Source organism: Bidens hawaiensis, unplaced genomic scaffold (assembly GCF_021521415.1).
Source record: "Bidens hawaiensis isolate Kalapana, Puna unplaced genomic scaffold, B.hawaiensis_p1.1 tig00019639_1, whole genome shotgun sequence".
NCBI classification, from domain to species: domain Eukaryota; kingdom Viridiplantae; phylum Streptophyta; class Magnoliopsida; order Asterales; family Asteraceae; genus Bidens; species Bidens hawaiensis.
The window spans coordinates 140,598-163,013 of NW_027492978.1; the positions used below are offsets into that span (position 1 = coordinate 140,598).

The 22,416-nt window shown below is 35.5% G+C and overlaps 2 protein-coding genes and 1 pseudogene across 4 annotated transcripts; all 3 read right to left on the bottom strand.

Annotated features, from left to right (window-relative positions):
- Nucleotides 1–612: 612 nt before the first annotated feature.
- On the bottom strand, nt 613–4,064 carry LOC143558742 (histidine--tRNA ligase, cytoplasmic-like). Of its 2 annotated transcripts, none has more exons than XM_077047517.1 (8): nt 4,044–4,064; nt 2,588–3,896; nt 2,336–2,515; nt 2,007–2,261; nt 1,725–1,859; nt 1,343–1,624; nt 1,128–1,268; nt 613–1,036 (listed from the first exon to the last, which is right to left on the bottom strand). In XM_077047517.1, exons 2-8 carry the CDS (start codon nt 3,887–3,889, stop codon nt 740–742), a joined length of 2,592 nt encoding a protein of 863 aa, XP_076903632.1. In that variant the 5' UTR covers nt 3,890–3,896; nt 4,044–4,064; the 3' UTR covers nt 613–739. The 2 variants fall into 2 exon arrangements, with proteins under 2 accessions (XP_076903632.1, XP_076903633.1); XM_077047518.1 differs by having other exon boundaries at nt 2,588–3,891; nt 4,044–4,062.
- Nucleotides 4,065–6,483: 2,419 nt separating this feature from the next.
- Nucleotides 6,484–11,851, bottom strand: LOC143558743 (putative lysine-specific demethylase JMJ16; annotated as a pseudogene). Its single transcript, XR_013139793.1, has 13 exons — nt 11,621–11,851; nt 10,638–10,984; nt 10,488–10,561; nt 10,340–10,417; nt 9,767–10,270; nt 9,280–9,501; nt 9,026–9,187; nt 8,574–8,941; nt 7,656–8,499; nt 7,479–7,582; nt 7,210–7,407; nt 7,000–7,140; nt 6,484–6,791 (listed from the first exon to the last, which is right to left on the bottom strand). The product of XR_013139793.1 is annotated as a putative lysine-specific demethylase JMJ16 (transcript).
- A 7,456-nt stretch (nt 11,852–19,307) lies between these two features.
- LOC143558744 (uncharacterized) lies at nt 19,308–21,890 on the bottom strand. The gene is made up of 3 exons (XM_077047519.1): nt 21,726–21,890; nt 19,979–21,625; nt 19,308–19,889 (listed from the first exon to the last, which is right to left on the bottom strand). Exons 2-3 carry the CDS (start codon nt 21,527–21,529, stop codon nt 19,503–19,505), a joined length of 1,938 nt encoding a protein of 645 aa, XP_076903634.1. The 5' UTR covers nt 21,530–21,625; nt 21,726–21,890; the 3' UTR covers nt 19,308–19,502.
- Between the last annotated feature and the right edge of the window lie 526 nt (nt 21,891–22,416).

Sequence of the window (22,416 nt, forward strand, 5' to 3'; positions counted from 1 at the left end):
TTAATACAAGAACCAAATTCTCCAAATCTTTGATCCTGATATGAGCTAAATTTGGTTAATGAAATCATATATTTGATATGGGTAAATGGTCTTGAATCAAATACTCATTTGTCATTTAAAGTGAACATGTACCAGTTTAGGTTTAAGTTGGGTGTATATAACACCTTCACAATATAAGTAGAGGAAACAAGTTGTAAAGAGAGAAATCCTGGAGTTGGTAATAAATTTATAAAGATATTAGCAGTTTTTATATTAATCAACTTTCACATGGTTTGTTTTTTGGGTAGGGTATGAAAAATAGGTAAAGTTTTCTAGATTGCAATAATAAGATGAGTCACAGCTTTGACGTAAATGAGAGTTAAAGCTTTGACGACAATGGTTTATGCAGAAGACGATCAAATTGTTAACTTCCTATCATCGTTAACAGATGGATCAAACAAAGTTGAACGTAGAAAACTAGCCCCTTGCAGGATTCACAATTTAGCGTATGTGTTCATGAAAATAAAATTTTGAAAAACTAACACAGCTCAACTTAAACCCTTCGAACAAAAACACGCAATGAGTTTTTAAACGGTACTGAAATAAGAATCACTATCTTACTCATATCTTTAAATTATAATCCTTTCTTTTCAAAACAAATGAAACATGTGACTAAATACATGGTTCAATACAAAAAAAGTTGGACCATTCAGCAAATATATAAAATAACCAATATAAAACAGTGTCCTTAATGGCTTACCTAGTTGTTCATAAGTCTGATAAGCTCATCAACAAAACTGCTTGTAGGAATCTCTTTCTCAACATTAGCCTCCTTATTTTTTAGCTTCACAATTCCTTCTCTAATTTCTTTGTCACCTACAATCACCATCCATGGGATCCCAAACTCTGTGGCTTTGTCAAAGTGCTTGTTCAACCTTTTATTCACCATGAACTCCGCTTTCAGATTTGCATCCCAACACATGCTCACCAGTTTAGCTGCTAAAGATAAATCATCCCCCAATATGCTAACTAAAACTTGTGTCTCACTGGCTCTAACCTATAAAACCAGACAAACATGCTTTTAAAACGACATCCGACACAATACACAGATTAATTTATGGCTGACCCATGTTTTTTATTTGTTTTACCTGGTTCCCTTCCTTTTGGTTTTCTTCCATTATTGCAAACACACGTTCTATTCCCAGACTAACACCGATTGCAGCGACGTGTTTTTTACAAAACATTTCAATAAGATTGTCATAACGTCCACCAGCAGCAATTGAACCAACCTGGGAAGCATAATAAACATAATAATAAAGTCAAAAATAAAGAAATAGAACTCGTTAAATAAAGTCAAAAATACCTGTGTAGACCCTTTGAAAACAGCTTCATATATGACACCAGTGTAATAATCAAGGCCTCTTGCTAAACTCAAATCAAGAACTACTTTGTCCACACATCTTGCATTGTCCAAAGCTTGGAATAACTTATCTAAATCATTCAACGCTTGACCTGACGAATTGTTTGCCACAAATTCACTTCCTTCTTTTTTAAGTTCTGATAATAGTCCCAAAGGGTGACCTCTTTTTGTCACATATTTACCAATTTTCTCCACTGTTTCAACGTTTAATCCCTTCTCTACAATCTAATAACAAAAAAGAATGTTGTACCATTTATTCATCTTGGATACTATGCTTGCAGACTTAATTCAATGGAATAGTATTTAAACAATTTAGTTTACCTACCAATTCGTTTTTAATTTGCTCAAATGTTTGCTTGTCTAGTTTGTCTATACTAGAACAAACGGTTCGAAATTTGGGGGCCGGCACGCCACATATTTCCAGCATTCCATCCAGTAACTTCCGATGGTTCAACTTTATCTGCAGGCAAAAGTAGAATATTTAATTGGTAAAAACAGATGAAAAAAATGTATAACACAACACGTAAGCATCAAGATGGAATGAGATTTGTTTTACAAGAATCCTAAGTGTTGAATTGCATATGTGTAGTCTCTACAGAAAACTTACCTCATATTTACCGATGTTTAACTCATCCAGTAACTCAGTCAAAATTTTAACCACCTCAAAGTCTGCCCCGCTACTGTCATCACCAGCAATGTCAAAATCACATTGATAAAACTCACGGTATCTTCCTTTAGATGGGTTATCCCTTCTATACACTTTTGCAATCTGGTACCGTCTGAACGATGTAATACCATTCATAGCAACATATCTAGCAAATGGAACTGTTAAGTCATACCGCAGGGAACAAAGCTCACCACCCTAAAAAGAGAATATCACATAAGCAAACATAGTACAGCAACATAAATTAAAATACTTATTTACAGATATGTCACCTGGTCCGCCAGATCATAAATCAACTTTGAGTCTTCCCCATATTTTCCTGTTAAAGTTTCTCTTAATTCAAATACAGGGGTGTCCAGTGCCATGGCACCGTGCCTCTTAAAAACATTGGCAATGATTGAGAATGCTTTTTCTCTTATAGCCATTTGTTCTTTCGCAAAATCACGAGTCCCCTGTAATACCACAAAGATGCATTATAATACAAATTATTTACATTCATACAATAAAACAACCAAAGATGTTACCTTGGGAATCTTGGGAAGCCGTCTGCTTTCATTGCTTTCAACAGCATCTTTAACTTTCTGCAATAGAGTTTCAAATCCAGAAGATTTCACGTCCAACAATGAAAGAAACCCCTGCGCAACTTTCTGTGTGAACGATGAACTATCATTTACAATACTTGCTGCAAAAAACTGCATCAACACAGTAGTGCCTTTTCCCATAACCTTCTTTTTCTTGTCCTTTTTCTTCTCGGGTACCACACTTCCTCCATTAGTATTATTCTGCGACTGTGTCACCTCACCACCCTCAAGCGAGATGAAAGAAACTGTTGCTTCCCAAGAAAGAATCTTTCTCACAGCCTCAAATAAGCTATAAACTTCATGCACAGCCCGTATGTACTCTTTTCCTGTTTTGAATGTTTGAAAAGATGCAGCGGATGAATTCAAATTATCAATATCCGGGCATCCAACAATGAATTCATCAACCAAACTAGGAAATTTGCCGTCTTTCTTAAAACCTTCAACATGTTTTGCTCTGAGCCAACTACTCTCACCAAGATCTTGAAGAGCAGAAGCAAATGACGACAAAAGCGTGGTCAAGTTTTTGCCTGCAGCTCTACGTACCAAGGGAGCAGAATTCAGCTCCACCCGAGTTGACGAGTGGACCGACTTGCATAAAGACCTCAACCGACCGTGAACTTCGGGAATATCAAACACCTCGTCAAACTTCAAATCACTTTTCATTTTCGATCCATTAAGCAAGACCTTGAAATCACTAGCAACCGAAGCTCTATCCTTGTCAGAAAAACCATCACCCGAGTCCGCAAACAAATTAAACGTTGATGTATCCGCTTTCAAAGCCTCACAAGACAAAGCCGCAACCGCATCAGCAACAGTACTCAACGCCGTGGCAGCGTAATCCAACAAAGCAGTTATCGCATAAAGAACAGTATCCGGCCAGCATTGTCTTATCAACTCAGCATCCTCTTTCCGGTCAAAGTCAAGGTCAATCGTTCCCGTTCCCGATTCACTATTTACAACATCCAATAACTGAGAAGCAGTCGTGGCCAATGACGGTCCACCGAGCAATAGCTTGTACAATAGTAAAACAATAGAAGCCCTAACTTCCTCAGGAGTTAGTAACTCAGGTACTGATAATTGAATCTTAATTGGAGACAACTTCGGGTCCGGTTTTCGACTCGAAAGAGCGGAAAGATCTAGTTGGAGAACCGGAGGAGGCGAAGCAGTAGCGAGTTCGAATACCGAAGACGAAGATAATGAGAAGCCTTTTCCACCTAGGGTTATTACTCGTCTTTCACCCGCCATTTCTGCACTGTGTCAATTGAAATTGTAAAATTATTAAAAGTTAATTCGTGTATAGGATTATTAAATGAGCTCAATTTAAGTTCATTGTTGTAGAGAAAGTAGTGATAATGATTACTTTGAAATATTGTATTGCAAACCCTAGAAATGAAATTACCTGTAAAGATGTTATTTTGTCAGTGGAGTCGACGGAAGTGGTGGTCAATCGGAGAAAGTGCCGTGGTCAATCGGAGACGACGGCTGCGGCGGCGGTAGTAGTAGTTGTGAGTTACGGTGAAGAAAAGATGTTTGTAGGGTTTCTGTATTGTTTTTATTGTAAAAAACTAATATATGAAAGATTCTAATTTTAGTTTGTTATATAACCTTTTTATAAAAAAAACTCTAAACAAAATGAATGATTCTCAATAACCACGTTTGGTTTTGACGATATGTTTGATCTCAACGTGTTTTTCAAGACTTTTTTGGGTCAATGCGTCTTTCACGACCTGTTTAACCGTCAAACGCGCCTTTCACGACATGTTAGCCTTCAATGTGTCTTTCACGACTTGTTTGGCTGGTTACTTGTATTTTTTTAATATCACATTGTTATAATTAATTTTATCTATATTTATATATTTTAATATTTTTTTTATGTATAAAGCTTTTCAAAGTAACTTTATTATTATATATATTTGTGTGTGTTTTATAACGACGGCTTTATTGTGTGTTAGGCCACCGTAATTTTAATATTTTGAGAGCCTCGTTGACCTAATCCGGCTAGACTATGTTGTCTTAACCGGACCTGCGCTGGCTTCAGAGTTTGGCTTGCCATTTCCCTAGGAAACCATATCGTCGGCTACCACATGACAGCCGTTGTGCCACCACAAGAGGCATAACTCTCTAGTGTAACACATGTTGGACTAAAACAGGATGGACTCGTGATTCGAACTGACAACCTCGCAAGGCTGAGTTCAAATCATTCATCAACATAATCCACCAAAAATGATATAACCGGGGATCAAATTCTCATGTCACATACCACCAGGCCACAAGTGGGAATTCATTCAAATGCATTTAACATGAACTTTAGAGCACACAATTAATAATTAATAATAAATAAATAAATAAAATTTTTATTGTTCGACTTTTTAGTGTGATTTGACAAACTAGTATTTATTATAGCTTCAAATAATTTTGGTGAATAAAACTAAAACAAAAATGATATTTATAAACTTTATAAAGATATCATAGTGCGGTAGATGGGAATTTATGCTTTGATGACCACCGGTGAAAAATTTGTTACATTGTACTCTTTTGACACTTTGCATAAAGATTGGATGCTAGGAAGCTTATGCGTTTATGTTGGTGTTTAAATTGTTAAACATACCATGGAGAGAAACAACAAAAGCTGCATGACTAGTTTGTAACTTGGGCTGCTCATGTTGTAACAATAAATAGTAATTACACGACCAAAACTCATGTTACCAAATAATATATAGATTAGTTAATGCCCCACCGCCTACATGCTAGTGTGGTCTCACTTTTTATAGACTAACCTATCTTCATAACATATAGTCTTACAGTGCTACAGTAGCAGGTTTTCTAGGACATATAGGCTTAGCACGACCTATTATTTTTGTTGTGACTGAATAAAAAAGTTATTAAAGGATGTGATGCGGGAAGAGATATGAAGATCAAATCTTTTATTATTTATTTGAATTTGAATTTCCTATTTTATTTTATTTTTTTATTTAGTATAGATAGAGCTATCAAGTTTACTGTTTATTTAGTTGTTGATTGAGTTTTAACATAAATAACATTGTTCTTGGAACTTCGGTTCGATTTTATCGTCTTTGATTATCATGAGTCTCTTGAGCCATTGATCGCTTCCGAAACTGCATCAGTTGGTATCAAAGCTTTTGGTTGTTCAAATGGCTCTACGTGAAGGCGAGTGTTTTCTAATTCGAAGAGTCGCCGACCGAGGGATCAAAAAGAACATTGGTGTTTCACGTGCCCGTGGAGAAGATCGACTACCTACTCGTAGATTTGCCGCCCGAGGCAACAATGGAGTTTGTCATGACCCATGGGATGTTGAAAAGATCAAACGACTCTGACAACGAGTCCACGATCTTGAGGAGATCAAACGACTCCCACAACGTGTCCGCGATCTCAAGTTGCAACAAGAGATGCGTAAGGCGGAAACCGAGTCAAACACCGTTGCGTGGGATGAAGGTGACGACAAAAGCTCTGATACCAACTGAAGCAGTTTTGACTAGCAATCAAATGGCTCAATAAAACAATGATTTCATTCAAACGATTCAACCCGAATGATTCGGTTAACAAGCTTAAAAGCTTACAAATTCTTTATTAAAATCATTCAGCTGCTTAAACAAAAGACCTAACAACCTTATTTATAAATTAAAACAAGCATTGGACCGGACAACTTAATGGATCGGATGCTCCTGCATCAGTATGTCTATTGTAATGAATTAAAGATATTTATAAGACTAATAAAAGTAAAGATGAAACAGAAATACAAAAATAAAACAATCTAACAACAATTATAAAACCTAAAAAATGAATCTTGGTTTCTCTTATCCCATACTAAATGAATGTTAATCTTCAAAAAGGAAAATTTTTCCGGTTTCTCTCTACTTTAAACCCTACCAAAAACACCTAGAGTGAAGAACCGTTAAAACTGGATCAAAAAACCCGAAACTAAAATGAGATGAAAGTATTTACAATGTTAAACTAGAAACTTTAGTCATCCGGGTCGTTTAAGAATCTCGTCATTGAGAAGCTTTGTTACCTCTTGTTGACTGCTCGTTGAGCCCTCATTATTCAAAACACTCAAAAACGCATTTAACTCCTCCAAACTCGCCTTTTTAAACAGGCCCGCAATGATGGTATCCGAAGCAGTGTTTGACTCATCATCATCATCATCATCATCGTACTCAGTATATCCCACCAATAGCAAAGCTATGGTAGGGTCTGAGGAGGGTAAGATGTAGGCAGCCTTACCTCTACCCCATAGGGATAGAGAGGCTGCTTCCGGTGAGACCCCCGGCTCGATAGTAGTTTTGCATCAAGCCTTGGACATAAGGCACATAGCACTCAATCATCGGGACACCGGCTGATTGGTGCATGTACCCTTATCTAGTGTTTGACTCCTGAATCTTTAATATGTTATCCTCTTTGTTATGGGATTGAGAGTGAAAAGGCCGCGATTCCCAGTAATCCGTGCATACTCGATTCGTATCCATTGACAGGATACCCTACCAAACCAACATCATACCGTCTTGTTTAGATATACAGAGCTGATGAAGTTAGGGTTTAAGATTTACCTGCAAGATGGATGGTGACGAAAAACCAAACATTTCCATGCCATCAAGACTCCCGGGAGGCTGCAAAGGAGGAAGATTCGGTACTTTCAACTTATGTTTCTTTGATATCTCACTATTAACTCTCTCCCTAATCATTTCCCAACATTTTACTGGCGAGAAATGAATAAACGTTTCACTCGGATCCTTCTCCAACGAAACCTGGAAGAAAACAAACATGCTTTTAACTTTGAATTATTAATAGATTAAAATATGAGATGATTTTCAATTACCATAAACAGAGGTCTATTCTTTCCCGCGTCAACGATTTCTGAAAGGTAATAGCACGAATCCGTAAGATCTGACACGTTAATATACTTAACCCGACTCTTAAAACCTGCAACAAGACAAAATATTCAAACTCACACTCGTCAGGTATTATACAACAATTGATGTGGTAACTATTGTACCTTTAGGGTAAATGGCACGATTGTCACACCATAACTTTCCCGCTTGGACCACACCATATTCCAACGGCTCAACATTGCAGCTTATCCTTCTAACCACTTTTGCCATCCGAGGGCCTTTTTGAGGACCTTTTTGTTTCCCTGAGTTGGTTTGTGTGTTGTTCCCCTGTCCGGATTTTGCATACAATCCAATAATTACAACTTTCTCGTCGTTTTTGGGTACTTCCAAACTTCCACTACTAGACCCTTTTGTAACCATGAGATCTTGCGGTTTGGTAGAAGAATCCGTATCATTTTTCACTTGAACTTCACTTTTGATGACTTGTTTAAGCGGTTTTGATGAGTCATCACCCTCGTCATCACTAAGTAGAATAACATCTTTACGTGACGATTCATGTGAAATCGACGATTCCTTTGATTTCAACAAATCATGAACCGTTTCTTGCCCCTTTTGTTCTTCGGTTGGTGGTTCAGAAACTGAGCCCGGTTGTTTGTTATCTTTAGATACATAAGATGATAACGAAAGTCCAAGATCAAGCTTTGCCCATCTGTAAATAGCACTCAATTTTCCCTCTAATGCTTCAACCAAAATAGCTAAATCTTTAATATCATGCCGAAGAAGAAAAAACTTTGAACCCCAAACACAAGAACAAAACTGCTTCGCATGATTTAAACATGAATATTTGTCGGGTGAACACTGTCGGCACCCTGCTGCTGATAAGTGCAAGTCAAAGAAACAAACACTGCATTCTCTTTCATTTGTTTCATCAAAACTCGCCTCCATCTTTAACGCCTGCGTTGTATTACAAAGAAAATCCCGTCTCACACGCTCAATTTCCACACGCGCCTGTCAAATTGCACAAATTTTGAATAAGCGATAGCAAAACATTATTTGAAATTCTTGTTATCGTTTTCTATTACCTTAAGTGTTTGTGTTAGTATCCCGTCTTTCCCACAAACGTCCTTCCATCTTAAGTTATCGGGAGTGTGTTTCCTAAGCAAATTAAGCTCCCAATGAGCTTTCACAGCGTCTCGTGCGGCTCCAAGCAACAATTTATCATGAGAATTGATGTCTTTCGGGCCTGTTCACGATAAAGCTCAATGGCATTATGACCGTGTGGTAGCCAGTCAACGGGTGCTACATTTACCGCCTCTGCACAGTTGAACCCGCAATTGAACCCTGAGTGATACGCTCGGGGAAACGTCAGAATAAACTCCCCGGGATTCTGAACACACCGATAAACCGGGACCCCTTCTGATTTAAGTATCGATGGTGAAAGTTGTGTGACCTAGATTACAATAAACAAGTTCACTTAGTATTCATTTAGAACTATATATTTATCTCTTATTTTCGAAATAGATATATTTCTCACAAGTTTGTGAAGCAAGTCGGGTTGTTCAGCAAAAAGATCGGGTATATGTTTTCTCATGGCAGCCTCTAATTTAATGGCATCTTTCCCGGGTACACCGTACCACATCTTTGGAGCACCAAAATGCATATAATTCATTGAATATAAATGATGATCTTCAACATGCTGTTTTTAAAAAATAATAAAAATAATAATTATTATATATTGTAACATCTAGTGACGCATTTAAATGAATAATAGAAGCAAGATCTACTCACCCAACAGAATGATGAAAAACACATGCCAATGTACAACCACGGGACAAGAACACCCGATATATCACTGCTTTCATAAGTGAGTAGTGATCCCTGAAGCCTCGGTAAGTTATTTAAGTTCCAACCGGATTTAGTGTACTTTGTATCTGAACCTGCCACCTGGTAAGCCTCTTTTGGAAACCCGCTGCCAAATGTACCGGTTTCCAGGTCAGCACCATAAAGCACCTACATTGTCACAAGACAAACCACGGTGTTGTTATTGTATTTGTAGTAAATTGCTTTTTTGTTCGTGTATGTTCGTGAACCGATCGTTTTAATATTAATGAACAAACATAAATGAACACAAACGCATTCATCTTCTTAATAAACGAACATGAACAAGATAATTTGTTCGTACAACTGCTTTGTGTTCATTTGTTTGTTCAGCTAAGTTAAACGAACAAGCACAAACAAGCTTAGTTTGTTTACAAGCCTAGTATTAGCAAGATACCTCAATTTCTTCAGTGGGTCTCTCTATCATACGCCAATATTCACCCTCTATATTTTCTAAAGACGGTTCCCGATCTTTCATAACCGAGTCACCGGACGCATCAGTAACCATATCATTTCTTCTAAAATACTGATTCTTAAAATCATCTGCATACTTGTGAAACTCTTTAAGCGTGAACCTTGGACCGGGTTCAAACCCAAAATCAGGTTCGCGAACCACCAGTTCAACCGGAGCTACGGTTTCTGACCCGTGGGTCTTTTGGTCTCTTCTCCTTTTCCCTTTCTTATGGAAATTAGATCTCAACATTTGACTCAACGCCCCCCGTTTTTGAAGTTTATCAACCCGTTGGACACGTGTAGCAAACGTTGAATTTTCCCATATACTATTATTATCCTTAAGGGCACACGGTGGTTTCCATGATGGAGGCGGTACAATACGACAAATCCCGTACGCTTCGGCTTTATCACGTATGCTTGAAATGTACTTTAATGTATCTTCAAATTCCTGTAAACCAGTTAAAGTCAATCACAAATTAATAATCAAATTATTGAGTTTTCAGTTGATTTTTATTACCTCTTCGGTCGGGTAAAATACAGGAGCGTCTAGAAGATCAGGCAACCGAGCTTCTTCTGGACGCCATCTTGCAATAACCTGAAAGCAAAAGTATAAAACAATATAATAATTCAAACCTCAAATAACAAAGTGTAACAAACTGAACAACCTTTTGGCAGTTATGACACGTTTCACATCCACGAATAACCCCTTTAGACATTTGAGTGCTTGAAGTTTGTGATTCTGAAGTGTAAACTGTAAGTCAAGAAAGATAAATAGGATACAAATAAAGATTTGGTAAAAGATAATATTATGAGACTAACCTGTTCAGAGTCAGACTCGTCTCCCGAACTGCAACCGAGCCAGCCATAGTTTATCCCGGGTCTGGGCCTAACAGACCGTTTAATCTTTTCATTATTACCGGGCTCAACCTCGGCTTCTTTCTTGAGTGGTTGTGGGTCAGGACTAGTGGAAACCGAAGAATTAGACCCGTTTGTGATGTCATCAACCCGTTTTAGAGGAACGGCTGCAAATGACTCTAACCCGGGTGGAATTGAAGGGATATCTATGCTCTCTTCTTTGACATGATGCATGATGAATTTGGTCCCCATCATGTATATACAAACTTCACAAAATCAAGATTCTCTGATATTCTGAATAAATTGTCTGCAATGTCCAACAAGTTTTAAATAATTTAGAGTTTCATAATGCATTTTGTTTAGGGGTGCAAATGAGCCAAGCCGAGCCCGGACGTGACCAGGCTCGAGCCCGGATCGTTTATTATTTATAAATTAATTTATATACATTTTTAATTATTTTTATATATCTAAAAAGAAAAAACTTAAACAAGCCTAAGCTCGGCTCTAGCTTGTGTAGTACCATAAACAAGCCATAGCTCAGGTCAAGCTCGGCTGTCCGGTGTGAAATTATTACATAGAAGTCCAAAAAGAGGTCAAACTTAAAAATACACAACGCGTGTTAAGGCTCGACGAGCATAAACGAGCTTCTTATACAAGACTCGAGCTCAGGCTCAATAACTAAACCAGCTTCTGATACAAGACTCAACTCTCAAGCTCGGCTCGCTTCAAGCATTTTATCGATTCGATCTCGAGTAGCTTGCGAGCGGCTCGGCTCGCTTCAAGCTTTTCATCGATCCGATCTCGAGTAGCTCGCGAAGCGGCGAGGATGGTTTGCACCCCTAGTTTTGTTCATCTCGCTACATCGGATCGGATCGAAGATATGTATATACGCATGCGCGACTTCAAAGAAACCGAAAGTTCAAAAAAGATGAATAAACATTACCCTCAAAAATTAGGTCAATGTTTCTTGACCAAATGCAGGTCAATCCCAGATGTTGAATACACTTGCAAACTTCAAGAACCCTAAAAATGGATAAATAAATAATTAAAAATCTGACACTCAAAACCATCAATCAATTTATGGTTAATTAAAATCAGAAAGACATAAGTCTGATCTAACAGAAACAAACCCAGATCCCCAAATTTACCCAGTAAACATCAATCAATCAATCAATTAACTTAGGGGTTATAGTTATAGACCCCAGAGTTATAATATAATTATAATATAACCCTAGCTAGATAATATCTATGAATTATTATCATCACATAAAGTCACAACAACCAACCCTCTTTACAAAACTTGTTTTTAATATAATACCTGGGTATGAATTAATTTATGGTATGGTAGATGATATCAAGAACATAATAATAATAATAATAATAATAATATGTAGGAAACTGAAAATTTGAGGGGGGTTAGATTGGATTTTTTATAATTTTAGAGAACAAAATAAAAAATAAATAAAAAAGAAACTGAAAAATGTTTTTACAATAACAATAACAATAACAAAGGTATACTATAGTATACTGGTCCAACAACTTAATAAAGCATTAATTTAATCAAGATCTTTAATTACCTTTTAATTTTGTTTGTTGATATAATAGAATAATAATATAAGTCATGAATTGAGGGTAGTAACGTTTTTTATGGTTTATGTTATTTTATTTTTTTCTTTCTTGATAATAATAATAATAATAATAATAATATTTGGTTTACCTGTGTTGTGATTATGAGTTTGGACGCGTGAAAGGAAATAAGGAATTGAATCTTTCTTGTGACATTACATTACTCCAAATGTATCTGCTTTTTCGACGGTCAAGATGGAGCCACGATCCCCGATGAGTGTTTCAAGAACCTTTAATATTTGTATTGTATATATCCCATGTGCAATAGCAATACCATGGGCAATATATATATATATATATATATATATATATATATATATATATATATTATGTGTCAAGAATCAAAAGATAAAGCAAGGGGTGTGTGTATTTTTAACCTTAAAAGAATTAATTCATGGATTTTAAAATAATAATAATAATATTAGTCAAGGTTTTTATTTATTCGGGTTTATCATATTTTTAGGATAGGGATTTAGGTCGAAATTAAATTAAAGATAATGTAACTAATAAAAAAAATTATTAGTTTTAATTGTTTCGAGTTTTAGGAGACGATAATGTCTAGCACCGATGAAGTGGTTGGATTTTATACACGTGTTTTTTAAATAAAGAAAGTTAATTTAATAGTAAGGGATGGATATGTATGAACTATTATTGACAAATTCAAGAACGTTCTCTAAGATACCAGATACGAATAAAATAAAAAGTTAAACTATATATGAGATCAAATGTTTACCTTGTAAAGTTTGGTGGACTGAACCAACTAAGACACTGTGAGACAATGACTTAGTCGCTAGATCAAGTAAACCAAAACACCTACATAAATCAAACCCAAAAACTCCTTTTCGGATTACACGTACTCTACTCGAACACTAAAACCTTAAACGACTTTCGGTTTAGTTGAATATAAACTGAAACACCAAATCGAATTGACTACGGCAGATCAACGACGGCTCAGAGGGGATTAGGGTTTCTAAGTTGTTTAGCAACCCTAATATTCTTTGGAATTATATATTTTTAGATTCCAAACATTTGATTAATATCAAATAGTAATTGTGTTTTAAACAAACAAATACATTCCATGTATATCTCATAATCTTTTATTTATTTATTAAGTTTCATAAAATTTGAATTTCAAATTTAAAAAAAAAAACATTGTGTTTTTTTAATTTATCATTGTATTTTTTTATCGTCATTGATCGTGTTTTCTTTTTCTTGATATCGTGTATTTTTTTTCTTGATACATACTTATTCTAATAAAATAAAATAACTTTAACATATATCACTGGAGATTCATTCCTAGCCTAAATTACTCACTCAATCTATTATTCTGTTTTTAATGAAAATATGTTTACGTCAGTGTAATCAAAACATATCAATCTATACTTTAATCAAATAATTAACTACCTAAATTATAAGGATTGAAAATAGGCAGGTATTTATGTCAATATAATATATACTTATCTTTAATGAAATCAAATCTATTTTTTTATTAAATCAATTTATATACACTTTTGAGTGCAGGGGATGATCGAATGTGTGAACTTCAATAAACAATATTTATAGGCCCAAGATGATAAAAACAATAATAAACCATGAATGAATAACAATTTATTCTCACATATTTAATCAACCTTAATGAATCCATAGAGTTTTCATCTATCTTTATGTAATATTCATGCTAATTTATATATAATGTTCGTTTTTAGGTCATTCATAATGAAATTTCTTATCATATTTTCTTAGAATTTGCTATTCCATTAAAAAATATAATTGCAACTTACAAAATCACTAGGTGCATCATTTTCGTAATTATGAAGAAATTGCTTGATACACCACATATTCGTATGAATATTACATTAGAAATTATAATTTAAACTTATAAAACCATTTAATTTGATATAATACATGTTTTTTTAATTTAATCATTTAATTCTATAGCTTAATTGTATTTATTTTAAGAATCATGTGCATCACACAAGTTATAAAGCTAGTTGTGTTATATTGTTCAACTTTGTGTTATACATTGCTCGACATTGTGTTATTTTTTAGGGTCTATTATGTCTTTTTATTTTATTTATCGGTGTGTTTTTTATTTATTTACGTCATTGTGTCTTATTTCCTTCACATTGTGTTTTTTTTAACGAAAAAGACTGGGGAAGCAATTCTTTTTTTATTTATATTTTGAGTTATAATTTTTATATTATTTTTCTTAAAGTTTTTAGGGTTTTTTATGCCACGAATACTTCTTACACTTCTCAATTATTTCTTCATTTGTATTTTAACCTTTTTCTTATATTTAAATTTTGAATAATCAAATTTCAAATAATCAGCCAATTTGATTATTTGTTAGAATATATATGTGATTTACATTATTGAAGATTTTACAACCTTTACCATGTGTTGTACAACTTTTTTTTTTGTTTGTTTCTTGTCACGATGCATATGATGTGTCTTAATTTCCTGACCTTCTACCCTTTATGTCATATTTTTGTTCTTCATCCTTTTTATTGTTTTTTTCGTTCTCACCTATGGTTAAGTTGCGGATATAATCCTATTGAACATTCGTTAATCGTTTCCTAATGGATGATCCATCATCATCATTTGTGACATAATTTTTCAAATTGGTGCTTTAATCTACCACTCATTGTCGTCAAACCACGTCTTACGATTTGAATCCACCATCGTCTCGTGCGTAGACCAACAGATTTTTTTTTTTTCGATTTCTCCAGTCATCGGTGATGTTCAGTTCATCCGCAATCACAGACTATTGGTTTTCCTTTTGTTTAATTTTAGGGCATGTGACTTTTTTCCGTGCCTTTGATTTACTTGATTAGGGTTAACTTAGTCGAACCTCATTTTATAGGTTATCTATTAAATCCCTCTTGCTGCGTCGTTTCCATCAATTGTTTATCATGTTCTCATTAATTTCATGTTTTTACATTATTTGCATGAAGATTTAGATACATTAGGTCTTTGAATTTGAATCTTGTTTTATGTAGAAAACTAAAGGGGGGTGAATAGTTTTTCTTAGATTTAATCCAGTTTTAATGAGCAAATAACTTTGTTAGATTATTTCACAACTTATAAAAATATATACAAATAAGTAAAAATAAATGCAAATAAGCAAAAAGTTTAGGGATATAGGTTATAGAGGTTCAAGTGAATGTAACATACTAATTCACTCTACATCTTCTCCCTGATTCACCGATCGAGAGTTTTCTTCACTAGTCGTCTTTCTAAAGGGTAGGGATCACTGATACAATTGTCTCACTCTTCAAAAGAAGTGATCATCTTCTTTAGCAAGCACATCAAATGCTTAGATTTACAATTCTTCAAAATATGTTCATGTCAAGATAGTGAACTCACTCAACTATAATAAACTCTATATTAAGATAGAGTTTCCCAACCAATACAAATTACAATAACAACATTACAGCAATATAGTGTGTTTCCCTCTCAAATCATCAACAAAATGATGAATCTTTACATGTTGAAAGATAAAAATGTTATCTTCATTTTACATTGTGAGTTAAATGTGACTTGATTCTGTTGAACCCAAGAGTCACTTATTAAATGTGATACTTCTTCACCCCATGGTTTTTCAGTTCCCACTAATGAATGCATATAGAACCTTGTTATGGACATTTATTTACAGCTTTTGTTGGTTTCCAAAATCTTTTTGACAACCCCTAAAATGACTATCTTCATAACTTTTTGCATGGGGACTAATATGTCAAAAAGTGCACTATCTTATGGTTAGCTTTTGGAACCATTGTGGAATCTTTTGTTCCCAAATAACCAAAACAGCCTTTACAAAAATGTATACACAGAAAAACAGGCCAACGAAAAACGTTTCTCATACGGAAGACTTTATTATTCGAAACATAATTCTCTAAAGAGAACAAGAGTAAGCATAAACCAACTTCTAGTATTCACAGGTTTCAAAAAAGGGAACATGTATACTGAGATAGAGAGGGCCATCCAATAGAGAATCAATTTCGAAGTCGGCCAGATGCAATTTATAAAGTAACTAAACATCACTCTTGTCGAATGCTCTTTCCAACCTTCTCTTAGAGGAAGAGTGACAGCTTAAACCATTATTCTACAAAAAACGATATAGTTGATCAGAAATTTATCTAAATTCACTTACTGTGAACTTTAAAAGGTGTCAGTTTCTACCTATATACATATAAACAAGTCTAAATTTATTAAACGCATAAAACCTCTTAAACAGTTTTAATTAAAAAAAAGAAGCTTACTCTTACTATTTGTAATAATATAGTTTCTGTAGTCATATGTAAAACATTAATTACTTATATAAAGTTTTAAACTTTAAAAATGAATAGAAAAAAGCGTATAATACCTTTCTGTTTCTTGTGGATTTTGCAGAATCTGTAGCTTGCCCAGTATGGATCCAGTAACTCCCGACGGTTCCTATGATCGGTGTGTCATCAGGGTTGTGGCACGGTGACTTTCTTGGAGTTGACCTTGCAGATATCTGTTTGACTTCGTCAATGCTCCAAGCTCCTAAAATGGGTCTATCTTCAACGCTCTTCAAAGAAGTTTGACTTTCTTCCTTGCTCGGTGTTGCTGACTTCTCGGACTTAACCAACCAACTTGCAAGGCTTGCAGCCACAACAGTGTTGTTTTCTAGTCTCTCCTTTCGGTCTGAAACTTTAGAGACTCCTTGTTCTAACGACAAATTTTCTTTTTCTTGGAGGAGAAAATTTAAACTAGACATTGGTGATCTTGCCTTCATTGTTTTCCGATCTGCAAGATTCTCAATTGGATTTAACAAAGAATCAACGCTTTTATCATGATCATGATTATTGACAACGACTTCTTTATCATCGGCTCCAACTGGAGAAGACTTTGATTGCCTCGTTGGATCGACTGACAAAGAAAATAAGGACTCGGGTGAATCTGCTTGAACCAGTACATATTCTTCATCTTCACGGGTTACAGAATTATGGTATCTATGCATTGGTGGATAAGATATGTAGCTTGAAACAGTAGAATCTGAGATGGCTCCACTTTCATTCTCAGTTTCCACATGAACACCTAAATCATTTTGTTTTGCTTCATCTCTTTCATTTTCAGTCTCAATCTGCACAAGAACACCCAATTTTCCACTTTCTTTGTTCTTTTCATCCTCCCTCTCTTTTGCACTCTCAAGTTCCACAAGAGCGCCCAATTTCCCACTCCCTTGATCTTCACCATTAAACCTACAAGTTCAATAACACGAAAAATGAAACACGACTGTAAACGAATCGAACCAAACAAGGACTTGTTCATGTTCGTCCGCTAAGTTTTTATCAGAGAACCAAACAGTTTACGAACACCTAACCAAACGAAAATTATTGTTCGCGTTCATTCATTAAGGAAATGAACTTGTTTATGAATGGTAACACGAACACAAACAATGCTTTATTTGATTTGGCTAACTGAGAATGGTCAGTGCCAACTGTCAACAGTTCGGTCTGGCTAACATTTGCATTCATATATATATATATATATACAAGGTTTGGATCAAATACAAATGAAATTAACGTGCTAAACGTGAAAATCAAGTAGAGTAATTATATAATTACTCTATGATGTAAATCATGTAATTAGATAATTATACTACTTGTATATATAATTACTCTACTTGATTCTCACGTTTAGCACGTTAATTTCATTTGTACGTTAACCCTCCCCATATATATATTAATTTACTTATAAATTAATCACCTAATACTCAAATGTACATTTTTGTTTTTCAGTTAATAATTTTGCTTAACTCTATATGATAAGATTAGAAAAAGTCATTAAAAATATACATAACCTATAATGAGCAAACATTAACGAACATAAATGGACGTAAACTAACAAATGATCGAATGTTCACGAACACATTTAAACGAACACGGTCTCTTGTTCATGTCCGTCCATTTAATAACCGAATGAAAGTAAACGATCTTCCAGTCAAACAGTTCACGAAAAGGTTTACAGTCCTACATGAAGGCAAGGTGTTTGACAAAAAGCCCCAAAACAAAATCACACAAACTACAATAAAAGACCTCAATTTCTACAACCACAATACCAACATTTACATAAAATCAATAACAATTCAAAAGAAGGCAATCAATTACCTCAATTTGGAAACTAGGGTTTTGAAGGAAGAAGATGAAGCGGCTTTGGTTAGTTTTGAATGCTTGGAAGAAGATGGAAGACACGGAAAGATTAAGAATCGACCCATCAATTCCAGAGTTACTGCTGCTGATGAATTGATGGTCCAATGAAGCTGCTGGTTAATTAGGGTTTTCAGATTCACATTTTTGAATTAAGCGACCGTTATCTTATTTAAGTGAATTAGATTTGAAATATTAGGGGTGTAATCAAGTCGAGACCGACCTCAACGAGGCTCATTCCGAGTTATGTTTCTAAAGCTCGAGCTTGACTCGTAAGTTATTTTATAAGATCGGGCTTGTTTATAGGGGGTGTTTGTGATTCCTTATTTTCATCAACTTATAACCTATAAACTTTTTGAAAAGTTAATAAGGTGTATAAGGTGTTTGGCAAACCATAAGGTTTTTGGATTTTAATTTATGGTGAAGGCAAAATAGAGGGGTTTTGAAAAGCTAGGAATATGCAACTTATTAACTTAATGAATTTGATTTACCTATTACACCCCTCTCACCCTTAAACCCCATTAAACTCATTTAAAAAAAAAGTGTCAATTTTGGTCATTTTAGTTTTTCCAACACATAAGCTAATCCAAACATTCTTTTAAAAACTTCTTTTCAAAATTTCATAAGTTTATAAGTCCTTTTAATCAAAAGTCCTTTTTCATTTAAATAAGCAATCCCAAACACACCCATAATCTGATAATTAATTAAATATTAGTGCTTTTTGACTCAATTTCTAATCATTTAATGCATCAGTTGAAGTTTATTTTCTGGGTATGTAAAAACTAGATGTTAAATCAATGAAAGAATGTCACATTTCAAAAGTAAAGAAAATTTAAGAGCAGTAATAAATAATTAAAACATTAATACAACATGTTGAACTGTTCCTGAGAGAACTACCAAAACCATTGGAACAAAGAAACAAAGATTGCATACAAGTTACAACAATCAATAGAACCAACGAACGAACAAGAACCCTAAAAATCAAATATTACCACACAAATGTCATAACCCGAATCCAACAACAAATCACTCCAAATCTTCACTCACCTGTCTCGCTCCATTTTCGTTACTTTTTTCTGCAGATTTCTTCTTGTGTTTCCTGATCTTGGCTTTCTTGGCCTTCATCCTGCGTTTCTTCTCGTTCGCATCGACCCACGTGTAATCTGTTGGTATGTGAAACGGGTCCGTTTCATCCCTGAAACTTCGACCCTCACTGTCACTTGATTGGTCACCACGGTTACCTTTCATCCATGAGATCCATGATGTTGATCCTTCCGCTTCTTTAGATTTTGAATCTTGAAAATGAGCTGGACTCGATAATGGTGTTGAAAACTCTTCTGATGCGGGTTGTAACTCCTCAAATTTTGTAAATGTTACAAGTACTCTGATTGTTGGCACAATTGGAATCGCGATCTGCACTCGCACACAGATGTTAATAAACATTAAAAACAGCAAAAAGTAATGGCAGTTGAAACAACATATTAAAGACGAAAATATTGTACCTTTACTGGGAAAGTACCGGTAGGTAGTTTAGTGGTTAAAAGCTCCCTTAATCTTCTAATGGCCTTCACCTTATTGGCTAAGATGTCAAGTAATGGAAGAAGCTCGTCTGTTTTCAAAGGGAAATCGGGTGTTAACCAAAGAACGGGTCTTAACCCTTTTTTGTACTCGCTTTCGTGTTTAGTGTCGGTTGACGCTCCCTTTTTCTTCTTCTTCTTAGTGCCCTTATCTTTTCCTTTCTTAGAATCGGTAATGTTATCGTCTGTTACCGTTACAGTTGTTACAGATTCAGCTGATGGTTTTTGAGTTTCATTCAGTTTTGAAAACTTTTTTAAAATCTTTGAATCTTCGGGATCATTAGTTTTTGAGCCCTTTTTGTTCCAACTGAACCAACTTTTCTTATCTTTCGTGTTGGATTCAGAATTTTCAAACGAACCAGAATCCGTATTTCCATTGTGGGTTTGATCTTCATCTTCACAAGCATTTTCAGAATTCCCCATTTTAAGAGCCGAATTTAACTGCATCTTCTCTTCGGGTGTCAAAACATCATCATACTCATCATGGTCAACATTTTCGCCTCCGTTTTCATTGGCAAAAAGTTCCTCATCCGTCATAGCACCCGGGACCCGCCTCGATTTCACACTCACCATCACATGCAGCATATCATACACCTTACTTTTCCACGAGCCCACAAACTCGGTCCTCTCTTGTCTCCTCCAGTTCAAATGAGGAACAAGCTCGGCTTGAGTCACATCAATCCCAGGCCTGTACATGTTGGTTTGAGACATCAAGGCTACTTCATGTGCCACCTCAGCTTCTGAGGGTTGTGCACCCGCACCCTCTAATGCATTTGTTATTTCCTTTTCTTTATGTGAAAGAACAATCAAAGAACCAGGAGGTAAACACACGTCTCCTTGTGAATACCCGTCTCCAAGAAACATAAAAGTTTGATCCGAACGTTGGATTCTAAACCCGTCAAAGCCCGCAAGAGTCATATCAGCACGTAGATTCGACCCACGTTTCCAAATCCGGTAAGTATCCGAAGGAGCAATCCGTCCTATAAACGGGATAACCGAACTTTCAAAATGAAAAGTTATCTCCATGTAAAAATCCCAAATCCGGTTCGCCGACGCAACAATACGCGGCAGCCTCCGACACCACTTAGCCCACGCCAACGGCTGATAATGACGCGCAATAATCATAGCTATATTCTCTTCCCGATTACAAACCGCCTCTTGCAGCGCACTCCACCCATTCTCATTCTGAAGACTCCAATCCGCACCAGCAGCCATTAAAATATCCGCCGAGACCGGATCCTTAAGCCTAACCGCAAGATGAAGCGGCGTTTCCCGCCCCGGAACATCACGCCGGTCAATAACAGCCGAAACCGCATCAGCCTCCAGCTCAGCAGCTACCGATTCCGCCTCGGTGTTAACCGTACCGGCCTTGGCTAACCGTGGGAGCGCGGCGATGAGCTTCTTAAGACCGGCATGGTCTCGTTGAGCTACGGCTAGATGAGCGGGACTATGCGAGTATTTCGAATAATCCTCCATCAATTCTATGTGACTAATTACAAATCTATCAATTCACCTAATTTCTAAACACCAACATTGGGGGAAAAACAAAATTAGGGCTCAATTCCCCCAAATCTGGACATATAAATAAAACAAGTTTATAAGTACATCATGTACAACAGATCCGTGTAACTTACTAAATTAGAATTCAAACAAACAAAAGATAGATGTATACCTGAAGAAGATGAATTGATGTGTAAAGAGTTAGGGTTTCAAAAGATGCATATGCAATTATGAATCATGTTGGTGTTGGTGTTCTTCAAAAGCAGCTCAGATCTCTTTCTATGATTCTCTCTCTTCTGGATTTGGATTAATAATAATAATAATAATAATAATAATAATAATAATAAATTTATAAATGTTACGAAGAAGCTGAAAAGCAGAATAATAATATTATTATTACTTGGTTTAATTTTTTGTTTTCCAGAGGTCAAACTTCAAAGGACAACGATGGCAACCGGACCGGACAGACATTTACTAGGGGTAAAAACCGGTTGAGCTGAGCTCGGAAGTCGGATAGATAAAAGGCTTGAAACGAGTTAAGTCTTTTCGGCTCAAATAAGCCTGACCTCGAGCATTGTATGGAAAGCTAGTTTAGGCTTGTCGAGTGTAAAAGAGTCTGGTATATTTTCAAGTTTTTATCTTTTTTTGGACTTCTGTATATTAACTTAACACTTTACAACCGAGCTTTGGCTCGTTTAAAGTTTTTTTTCTCAAGATAAATAAAAAAATGTATGTAAATTATTTAAATAATAGATAATTAATGAGCCGAGCCCGAGCTTGAGAAAAAACTCACAAGCCGAACTCGAGCTTTAGAAAAGTAGCCTGAAACAAGCCGAACTCGAGCCTTGGTAATTTAAAACGAG